This window comes from Oncorhynchus clarkii, chromosome 12 (genome assembly GCF_045791955.1).
Source record: "Oncorhynchus clarkii lewisi isolate Uvic-CL-2024 chromosome 12, UVic_Ocla_1.0, whole genome shotgun sequence".
In the NCBI taxonomy this organism is placed as follows: domain Eukaryota; kingdom Metazoa; phylum Chordata; class Actinopteri; order Salmoniformes; family Salmonidae; genus Oncorhynchus; species Oncorhynchus clarkii.
In genome coordinates, this window is record NC_092158.1 from 48,679,318 (window position 1) to 48,691,327 (window position 12,010).

The 12,010-nt window shown below is 43.0% G+C and overlaps 1 protein-coding gene across 7 annotated transcripts in view; it reads right to left on the reverse strand.

Annotated features, from left to right (window-relative positions):
* Window positions 1-12,010, reverse strand: part of LOC139420761 (general transcription factor II-I repeat domain-containing protein 1-like) — a 52,418-nt gene that overhangs the window by 29,398 nt on the left and 11,010 nt on the right. For all 7 annotated transcript variants that reach the window (XM_071170973.1, XM_071170975.1, XM_071170976.1 and 4 more), the window contains one exon: window positions 11,279-11,411. In XM_071170973.1, the coding sequence (XP_071027074.1) occupies window positions 11,279-11,411 (133 nt within the window). The remainder of the gene's footprint in view (window positions 1-11,278; window positions 11,412-12,010) is intronic.

The window sequence follows — 12,010 nt, forward strand, 5'->3', positions numbered from 1 at the left end:
CTAGCTAGACATCTTACGACTTCAATAACAATGTCCATTGAGAACGCATAACGACTATACCACTTAACTAAGCTAAGAATGACGTGAATAATCAAGTCAATAAATGGTGGGTCGTTAGATAGCATATAGTTAATATACTGTCAAGTTTGATGTGTTAGTAGCCAACTAACGTTAGTTAGCTAGCTAACATATCGGTATATACAAGCAACTGCAGAAATGATATGCTATGTAGTTTGTAAGGCTAGCGTAGCTAACAAATTGTCAGCCACCATAACGTGTAACTTATTTGAAAAGTCATTACATTGCTCAACAGTTGTCATAATTAGTTAAAGCAATGAATTTGAATCCGCTCTGGTCGGACTTCGGCAGTATATTTTCCTCAATTTTCTTCAAATCTGAAAATGTTGTGAATCCACACCCATTTTCTGAATATTAACATTATGGGCCCTAAGAGCCTGGAAATAGTGTCCACTCCTTGTATACTTCGTATTTTGGCGAATGTAGTACATCTTTTGGCATACTACTAACATCCATACTATGACCAATAAGCATACTACATACTCAATTTACGTCACAAATAGTATGGTTAGTATGAGTATTCAAACACAGCTTCAGAGTGAATAAAGAAAAACATTTCCTAGTGTTACTGTGAGGCTCAAAGTACACTTAATCAACATTTAGAATATTGTTCTATTCATTGACTCTTCTTCCGACTTCTTACAATCCCTAGCCATTTTTGCTGTATAAATACTTTTGGTTGTATTTGCATGTACACATATTTAACTATATTACACAGTGGTTCACTTCACAATGTTTTCTGACGCCAATTTGTTTTTAAATATACACTGCTCAAAAAAATAAAGGGAACACTTAAACAACACAATGTAACTCCAAGTCAATCACACTTCTGTGAAATCAAACTGTCCACTTAGGAAGCAAGACTGATTGACGAATTTCACATGGAAATTATAGGCTATTAGCAAGACAACCCCAATAAAGGAGTGGTTCTGCAGGTGGTGATCACAGACCACTTCTCAGTTCCTATGCTTCCTGGCTGATGTTTTGGTCACTTTTGAATGCTGGCGGTGCTTTCACTCTAGTGGTAGCATGAGACGGAGTCTACAACCCACACAAGTGGCTCAGGTAGTGCAGCTCATCCAGAACGGCACATCAATAAGAGCTGTGGCAAGAAGGTTTGCTGTGTCTGTCAGCGTAGTGTCCAGAGCATGGAGGCGCTACCAGGAGACAGGCCAGTACATAAGGAGACGTGGAGGAGGCCGTAGGAGGGACACAACCCAGCAAAAGGACCGCTACCTCCGCCTTTGTGCAAGGAGGAGCAGGAGGAGCACTGCCAGAGCCCTACAAAATTACCTCCAGCAGGCCACAAATATGCATGTGTCTGCTCAAACAGTCAGAAACAGACTCCATGAGGGTGGTATGAGGGCCCGACGTCCACAGGTGGGGGTTGTGCTTACAGCCCAACATTTGGCATATGCCAGAGAACACCAAGATTGGCAAATTCGCCACCGACGCCCTGTGCTCTTCACAGATGTAAGCAGGTTCACACGGAGCACATGTGACAGACGTGACAGAGTCTGGAGACGCTGTGGAGAACGTTCTGCTGCCTGCAACATCCTCCAGCATGACCGGTTTGGCGGTGGGTCAGTCATGGTGAGGGGTGCCATTTCTTTGGGGGGCCGCACAGCCCTCCATGTGTTCGCCAGAGGTAGCCTGACTGCCATTAGGTACCGAGATGAGATCCTCAGACCCCTTGTGAGACCATATGCTGGTGCGGTTGGCCCTGGGTTCCTCCTAATGCAAGACAATGCTAGACCTCATGTGGCTGGAGTGTGTCAGCAGTTCCTTCAAGAGGAAGGCATTGATGCTATGGACTGGCCCGCCCATTCCCCAGACCTGAATCCAATTGAGCACATCTGGGACATGTCTCGCTCCATCCACAAACGTTGCACCACAGACTGTCCAGGAGTTGGCGGATGCTTTAGTCCAGGTCTGGGAGGAGATCCCTCAGGAGACCATCCGCCACCTCATCAGGAGCATGCCCAGACGTTGTAGGGAGGTCATACAGGCACATGGAGGCCACACACACTACTGAGCCTCATTTTGACTTGTTTTAAGGACATTACATCAAAGTTGGATCAGCCTGTAGTGTGGTTTTCCACTTTAATTTTGAGTGTGACTCCAAATCCAGACCTCCATGGGTTGATAAATTTGATTTCCATTGATATTTTTTGTGTGATTTTGTTGTTAGCACATTCAACTATGTAAAGAAAAAAGTATTTAATAAGAATATTTCATTCATTCAGATCTAGGATGTGTTATTTTAGTGTTCCCTTTATTGTTTTGAGCAGTGTATATACAGTACAAGTCAAAAGTTTGGACACACCTACTAATTTCAATATATATACAGTTGAAGTCGGAAGTTTACATACACCTTAGCCAAATACATTTAAACTCAGTTGTTCACAATTCCTGACATTTAATCCTCGTAAAAATTCTCTGTCTTAGGTCAGTTAGGATCACCAGTTTATTTTAAGAATGTGAAATGTCAGAATAATAGTAGGGAGAATGATTTATTTCAGCTTTTATTTATTTCATCACATTCCCATTGGTTCAGAAGATTACATACACTCAATTACTATTTGGTAGCATTGCCTTTAAATTGTTTCACTTGGGTCAAATGTTTTGGGTAGCCTTCCACAAGCTTCCCACAATAAGTTGGGTGAATTTTGGCCCATTCCTCCTGACAGAGCTGGTGTAACTGAATAAGGTTTGTAGGCCTCCTTGCATGCTTTTTCAGTTCTGTCCACACATTTTCTATAGGATTGAGGTCAGGGCTTTGTGATGGCCACTCCAATACCTTGACTTTGTTGTCCTTAAGCCATTTTGCCACAACTTTGGAAGTATGCTTGGGGTCATTGTCCATTTGGAAGACCCATGTGTAACCAAGCTTTAACTTCCTGACTGATGTCTTGAGATGTTGCTTCAATATATCCACATAATTTTCCTGCCTCATGATGCCCTCTATTTTGTGAAGTGCATAAGTCTTTCCTGCAGCAAAGCACCCCCAGAACATGATCCTGCCACTCCCGTGCTTCACGGTTGGGATGGTGTTCTTCGGCTCGCAAGCCTCCCCCTTTTTACCTCCAAACATATCGATCGATGGTCTTTATGACCAAACAGTTACATTTTTGGTTAATCAGACCAAATGACATTTCTCCAAAAATTACGATCTTTGTCCCCATGTGCAGTTGCAAGCCTTAGTCTGGCTTTTTTAATGGAGGTTTTGGAGCAGTGGCTTCTTCCTTGTTGAGCGGCCTTTTAAGTTGATATAGGACTCGTTTCACTGTGAATATCGATACTTTTGTTCCCATTTCCTCCAGCATCTTCACAAGGTCCTTTGCGGTTGTTCTGGGATTGATTTGCACTTTTCGCACCAAAGTACGTTCATCTCAAGGAGACAGAACGCGTCTCCTTCCTGAGCGGTATGACGGCTGCGTGGTCCAATGGTGTTTATACTTGCATACTATTGTTTGTACAGATAAACATGGCGTTTCAGGCGTTTGGAAATTGCTCCCAAGGATGAACCAGACTTGTGGAGGTCTACCATTTTTTTCTGAAGTCTTGGCTGATTTCTTTTGATTTTTCCATGATGTCAAGCAAAGAGGCACTGATTTGTAAGGTAGGCCTTGAAATACATCCACAAGTTTACCTCCAATAGACACAAATTATGTCAATAAGCCTATCAGAAGCTTCTAAAGCCATGACATTTTCTGGAATTTTCCAAGCTGTTTAAAGGCACAGTCAACTTAGTGTATGTAAACGTCTGACCCACTGGAATTGTGATACATTGAATTATAGGTGAAATAATCTGTCTGTAAACAATTGTTGGAAAAATTACTTGTGTCATGCATAAAGTTGATGTTGTATCTGACTTGCCAAAACTATAGCTTGTTCACAAGAAATTTGTGGAGTGGTTGAAAAACAAGTTTTAATGACTCCAATCGAAATGTATGTAAACTTCCGACTTCAACTGTATATTTAAAAAAAACTATTTTCTACATTGTAGAATAGGTAAGATATGAATTAACACATATGGAATCATTTAGTAACCAAAAAGTGTTAAACAAGTCCAAATATATTTGAGATTCTTCAAAGTTGCTACCTTTTGCCTTTGTGACAGCTTTGCACACTCTTGGCATTCTAGTGAAACATTCCAATTCTGTTCTTCATTTTGACAGTTCGTTACAAAAGTGCTATTTTTTGGTATTTTAGTAGTAAATCTAGCTCCTTTTGCCACTAGCGGTTCAACTATACCATTGAAATCATGATGTAGAGAGGCACCTTGAGAAGTCATCTCAAGGGAGGGGTTCGGTATGAAATAAACTCTTCTGGGTGGTAACACCTCAAGGCTTATTATAAAAGCAGGTGACAGCGCGCCCAATTTGGCAATGGTCCTGGTAAGTGGAGTGTAAGGAACATTTCCGCATACGACCAAATTCAATGTTTTTGCTTACTGTTTCATAAACATCTGTGCTTTTACGAAGAGAAAAAATGTAGGCTATGAGGACTATACGTTTATATTCGTAGCTACATCCATCGTAACAATGAAATAGATGACAATTTTGGTCATGTTAAATTGTTGTATTTTTTTTACCAACCACTATTACTGATTGGTGGCACAGTCCACGAAGAGTTAGCTCATAGTTCAATGGTTGTGAATGCTACTCCCTTATTTACAACATTCATACAGTGCCCACACACTTCTAAAAAGTCAAATTATACCTGTGAGAGGGGTCACATCGGCAGCAGTTGTAGGTTTTTATACAGTAACCAATCTAAGTTCATTTGACCATTGGAAAAATAGCTACTGCATAAATATTGCAATTTTTAAAAAAATATTTGTTATTTATTTAACTAGGCAAGTCAGTTAAGAACAAATTCTTATTTTCAATGACGGCCTAGGAACAGTTGACTGCCTGTTCAGGGGCAGAACGACAGATTTGTATCTTGTCAGCGCAGGGATTTGAACTTGCAACTTTTTGGTTATTAGTCCAACGCTCTAACCACTAGGCTACCCTGCCACCCCAGCAATGCGGGCTGGATTGAATTGAGCACCTAATCTTCATTTAAGGTGACGATTGCACTTTTCTTCCCAACACAGTACCAAAAATACAAATTTCAAAAGATGTATTTTGTGCCCCATGGGGTATTCGAACTTACTCCGCAAGTGGCAATCGATGGGGCGACAGCTAGCCTAGCGGTAAGAGCGGTGGGCCAGTAACCTAAAAGGTCTCTGGTTTGAATCCCCAGCAGACTAGATGAAAAATCTGTCGATGTGCCCTTGAGCAAGGCAAACTTGGTTGGTACCTTACCACGGTGAGCTAACTGTCCAGAGCCGTAACTGCTCGCGTTGCACATCATTTTATTATCAGAGCGTGCTAGTGGACTTCTGGTAAGTACGCTTTAGTGAGAACGTGTTGGGATCAGGTACAACTATGTTTATCCACACCCAAAATTAATGTTTATGAGCAATTTCCCCCACCCACAACTTCTCCCCTGACTGCATTTTTTGGGGTTGGGCAAAGGCTGAAATTGGGGTTGAGTTACCCTTTCATGATATGGCCCATTTTATACATATAAATTAAAATTAACCACAATCAGTCTCCTTTAGGATTGCACATTCAGCAAGTGACCAGCAGCTGGAGACAGAGACAGACTGTAGTGATCACGATTGATCACGTCATTTCCGGTCACGACTTGCAGACTTGTTTTTGAGTTGCTGTGCGCTTTGTTGCCAACCTGTTTTGCTACCTGACAAATTTACGGTTTTTACTTTTTAATTACCGTTTATATTTTTGTTTTTTCCTACTCAACTTTTTCACTCCGGACGCTTTATCTGGACACGGTTCGTCAGGACCTCCAACAGCCGAAGCTAAGTAGTAACATTAACATGATGCCTTCTAATTGCAGTCGCTGTACTCGCCTTACGGCGAGGATAGCTGTGCTACAAGCCCAGCTTCAGACGCAATCGCTAGGCAAGGGTAATTTCAGTGTAGGAAAGTATGAAACTGCGTCTGTGCCACCAGTAAGTACAGATAGTAGTATAAATCCCCTGGCACAGTCCCCGCAGCCGGACAACTTTCTCACGGTTTCTGGAAGGAAATGCTGTAGGAACGCTCAACCGGTGTCGCTCATTCAGCCGACAGAAACTTTCAACCGGTTTTCCCCATTAAGCAGCGGGTCGGAGTCAGAGGCCGAGTCTTCTCTGGTCTCTACTCCTCCCGTTACGGGGTCTGAGACGCCGAAGCTTCCCACCATTAGCTCTGACAAATTGAAAACTCTAGTCATTGGCGACTCCATTACCCGCAGTATTAGACTTAAAACGAATCACCCAGCGATCATACACTGTTTACCGGGGGGCAGGGCTACCGACGTTAAGGCTAATCTGAAGATGGTGCTGGCTAAAGCTAAAACTGGCGAGTGTAGAGAGTATAGAGATATTGTTATCCACGTCGGCACCAACGATGTTAGGATGAAACAGTCAGAGATCACCAAGCGCAACATAGCTTCTGCGTGTAAATCAGCTAGAAAGATGTGTCGGCATCGAGTAATTGTCTCTGGCCCCCTCCCAGTTAGGGGGAGTGATGAGCTCTACAGCAGAGTCTCACAACTCAATCGCTGGTTGAAAACTGTTTTCTGCCCCTCCCAAAAGATAGAATTTGTAGATAATTGGCCCTCTTTCTGGGACTCACCCACAAACAGGACCAAGCCTGACCTGCTGAGGAGTGACGGACTCCATCCTAGCTGGAGGGGTGCTCTCATTTTATCTACCAACATAGACAGGGCTCTAACTCCTCTAGCTCCACAATGAAATAGGGTGCAGGCCAGGCAGCAGGCTGTTAGCCAGCCTGCCAGCATAGTGGAGTCTGCCACTAGCACAGTCAGTGTAGTCAGCTCAGCTATCACCATTGAGACCGTGTCTGTGCCTCGACCTAGGTTGGGCAAAACTAAACATGGCGGTGTTCGCCTTAGCAATCTCACTAGGATAAAGACCACCTCCATTCCTGTCATTATTGAAAGAGATCATGATACCTCACATCTCAAAATAGGGCTACTTAATGTTAGATCACTTACTTCAAAGGCAATTATAGTCAATGAACTAATCAATGATCATAATCTTGATGTGATTGGCCTGACTGAAACATGGCTTAAGCCTGATGAATTTACTGTGTTAAATGAGGCCTCACCTCCTGGCTACACTAGTGACCATATCCCCCGTGCATCCCGCAAAGGCGGAGGTGTTGCTAACATTTACGATAGCAAATTTCAATTTACAAAAAAAAAAAATGACGTTTTCGTCTTTTGAGCTTCTAGTCATGAAATCTATGCAGCCTACTCAATCACTTTTTATAGCTACTGTTTACAGGCCTCCTGGGCCATATACAGCGTTCCTCACTGAGTTCCCTGAATTCCTATCGGACCTTGTAGTCATAGCGGATAATATTCTAATCTTTTTCACATGGAAAAGTCCACAGACCCACTCCAAAAGGCTTTCGGAGCCATCATCGACTCAGTGGGTTTTGTCCAACATGTCTCTGGACCCACTCACTGTCACAGTCATACGCTGGACCTAGTTTTGTCCCATGGAATAAATGTTGTGGATCTTAATGTTTTTCCTCATAATCCTGGACTATCGGACCACCATTTTATTACGTTTCCAATTGCAACAAATAATCTGCTCAGACCCCAACCAAATATCATCAAAAGTCGTGCTATAAATTCACAGACAACACAAAGATTCCTTGATGTCCTTCCAGATTCCCTCTGTCTACCCAAGGACGCCAGAGGACAAAAATCAGTTAACCACCTAACTGAGGAACTCAACTTAACCTTGCGCAATACCCTAGATGCAGTTGCACCCCTAAAAACTAAAAACATTTCTCATAAGAAACTAGCTCCCTGGTACACAGAAAATACCCGAGCTCTGAAGCAAGCTTCCAGAAAATTGGAACGGAAATGGCGCCACACCAAACTGGAAGTCTTCCGACTAGCTTGGAAAGACAGTACTGTGCAGTACCGAAGAGCCCTTACTGCTGCTCGATCATCCTATTTTTCTAACTTAATTGAGGAAAATAAGAACAATCCGAAATTCCTTTTTGATACTGTCGCAAAGCTAACTAAAAAGCAGCATTCCCCAAGAGAGGATGACTTTCACTTTAGCAGTGATAAACTCATGAACTTCTTTGAGGAAAAGATTATGATTATTAGAAAGCAAATTACGGACTCCTCCTTAAATCTGCGTATTCCTTCAAAGCTCAGTTGTCCTGAGTCTGCACAACTCTGCCAGGACCTAGGATCAAGAGAGACGCTCAAGTGTTTTAGTACTATATCTCTTGACACAATGATGAAAATAATCATGGCCTCTAAACCTTCAAGCTGCATACTGGACCCTATTCCAACTAAACTACTGAAAGAGCTGCTTCCTGTGCTTGGCCCTCCTATGTTGAACATAATAAACGGCTCTCTATCCACCGGATGTGTACCAAACTCACTAAAAGTGGCAGTAATAAAGCCTCTCTTGAAAAAGCCAAACCTTGACCCAGAAAATATAAAAAACGAACGGCCTATATCGAATCTTCCATTCCTCTCAAAAATTTTAGAAAAGGCTGTTGCGCAACAACTCACTGCCTTCCTGAAGACAAACAATGTATACGAAATGCTTCAGTCTGGTTTTAGACCCCATCATAGCACTGAGACTGCACTTGTGAAGGTGGTAAATGACATTTTAATGGCATCGGACCGAGGCTCTGCATCTGTCCTCGTGCTCCTAGACCTTAGTGCTGCTTTTGATACCATCGATCACCACATTCTTTTGGAGCGATTGGAAACCCAAATTGGTCTACACGTTCTGGCCTGGTTTAGATCTTATCTGTCGGAAAGATATCAGTTTGTCTCTGTGAATGGTTTGTCCTCTGACAAATCAACTGTAAATTTCGGTGTTCCTCAAGGTTCCGTTTTAGGACCACTATTGTTTTCACTATATATTTTACCTCTTGGGGATGTTATTCGAAAACATAATGTTAACTTTCACTGCTATGCGGATGACACACAGCTGTACATTTCAATTAAACATGGTGAAGCCCCAAAATTGCCCTTGCTAGAAGAATGTGTTTCAGACATAAGGAAGTGGATGGCTGCAAACTTTCTACTTTTAAACTCGGACAAAACAGAGATGCTTGTTCTAGGTCCCAAGAAACAAAGAGATCTTCTGTTGAATCTGACAATTAATCTTAATGGTTGTACAGTCGTCTCAAATAAAACTGTGAAGGACCTCGGCGTTACTCTGGACCCTGATCTCTCTTTTGAAGAACATATCAAGACCATTTCAAGGACAGCTTTTTTCCATCTACGTAACATTGCAAAAATCAGAAACTTTCTGTCCAAAAATGATGCAGAAAAATGAACGGAAAGGCTCTGGAGCAACGAACCGCCCTTGCTGTCTCTGCCTGGCCGGTTCCCCTCTTTCCACTGGGATTCTCTGCCTCTAACCCTATTACAGGGGCTGAGTCACTGGCTTTACTGGGGCTCTCTCATGCCGTCCCTGGAGGGGGTGCGTCACCTGAGTGGGTTGAGTCACTGATGTGGTCATCCTGTCTGGGTTGGCGCCCCCCCCCCCGGGTTGTGCCGTGGCGGAGGTCTTTGTGGGCTATACTCAGCCTTGTCTCAGGATGGTAAGTTGGTGGTTGAAGATATCCCTCTAGTGGTGTGGGGGCTGTGCTTTGGCAAAGTGGGTGGGGTTATATCCTTCCTGTTTGGCCCTGTCCGGGGGTGTCCTCGGAGTGGGCCACAGTGTCTCCTGACCCCTCCTGTCTCAGCCTCCAGTATTTATGCTGCAGTAGTTTATGTGTCGGGGGGCTAGGGTCAGTTTGTTATATCTGGAGTACTTCTCCTGTCCTATTCGGTGTCCTGTGTGAATCTAAGTGTGCGTTCTCTAATTCTCTCCTTCTCTCTTTCTCTCTCTCGGAGGACCTGAGCCCTAGGACCATGCCCCAGGACTACCTGACATGATGACTCCTTGCTGTCCCCAGTCCACCTGGCTGTGCTGCTGCTCCAGTTTCAACTGTTCTGCCTTATTATTATTCGACCATGCTGGTCATTTATGAACATTTGAACATCTTGGCCATGTTCTGTTATAATCTCCACCCGGCACAGCCAGAAGAGGACTGGCCATCCCACATATGCTCTCTCTAATTCTCTCTTTCTTTCTCTCTCTCGGAGGACCTGAGCCCTAGGACCATGCCCCAGGAATACCTGACATGATGACTCCTTGCTGTCCCCAGTCCACCTGACTGTGCTGCTGCTCCAGTTTCAACTATTCTGCCTTATTATTATTCGACCATGCTGGTCATCTATGAACATTTGAACATCTTGACCATGTTTTGTTATAATCTCCACCCGGCACAGCCAGAAGAGGACTGGCCACCCCACATAGCCTGGTTCCTCTCTAGGTTTCTTCCTAGGTTTTGGCCTTTCTAGGGAGTTTTTCCTAGCCACCGTGCTTCTACACCTGCATTGCTTGCTGTTTGGGGTTTTAGGCTGGGTTTCTGTACAGCACTTTGAGATATCAGCTGATGTACGAAGGGCTATATAAATAAATTTGATTTGGAGTTCCCTTTGAATCTATTTTCCCATTCACTGTGTTGGTGGTGCTCATAAAATGTAGCATATCTTCAGAATTAGCAGAGAGCCCACTCTGGCAATTTGATGTAATTGTAGAGTATATTGTTCTAAACAAAGTCTTAAAATGGGTAGTTTTGAGATATTAATATTTTTAATGATGAATAAATTAATGTGACATTTTAATTTGGAATCAATACATATATTTGAGAGAACACCATAAGGAGTATAATGACACCAAGATGTTGTCTGTATCATGTACTTCACAGATCATAGGGTCTTACAGGAGGCATGTATAGGTCTAAAAAAATTGCCAAAAATGGCCACTTTAATCATGATTTTTTAATGGTTTGCAAAACAAATGTAAAAAGCATTTCAAAAATCCATCCTGCCAATGTGAGAATTGCCAGAACAATCCAAAATACCAAAAATATTTTCAGCTCCCATGGAATTGCCAAATTTGATTTTGTAAGGAGTCATTGAAATAACACTGCCTGACAAATCAATCTTTCATGTTTTTTCCATGGCAAAACTAATAACGTATGTGTATGTCTGTGTGTGTGTGTGTTAGTGGTCCTACCACTGAGTCCAGCGCAGACACTAGGCTGGTGAGGATCTCCTGTCTGGCCGACACCTGTGGGACCCGCAGCTCAGTCCGGGAGTTAGTCCTTATCCCGTCACATCCAGACTTCCTCATCTGTGCCATTCCTCTTCTGAGGGGACACAAAATAGAGGGCTTTCAAGAAGTTATCAAGAAGATGAACCGAAACAGTCATTTGTGTCTGCCTGTGTAGATTACATAAATGTGGATGGTATCTCGTCTGCATCCCATCAGTCACTTCTGGGAGTAGGATGAAGTTGCTCCTACACTGATCTAGGGTCAGTTTAGAATTTTACTCACTAGTGGTTAATGTTATGATTGGTAATCCCAGATCTGTACATAGGGGAAACTTCACCCCAGAGTTCGGTTCTGAGTAAAACACTGAACAATGATTCAGTTTTACCCACGTCTGTAGAAAAGGAGGCTGTGTATATATGGTCTAAGTATATGGCATATGCTAGGTAGACAAAGTCATGTCCTGCCATTTAAGGTAGCAAAAGCCTACAAATGATTGAGCAGTAACCAAATGCACACAACGTTGATCTGCCATTCATCGCACCAATAAAACAACAAGAAGCCCATTTGATTTGACAACGGGGTTTGGCTGCATTTTGAATAGTGATAAAACATGGCAGTAGGATGGGGGTCATTTGGGTGGAGGGGGAAGTTTATTCTCATTAAGAGGCTTTTAAAAGTGGCGGTAATACCCTC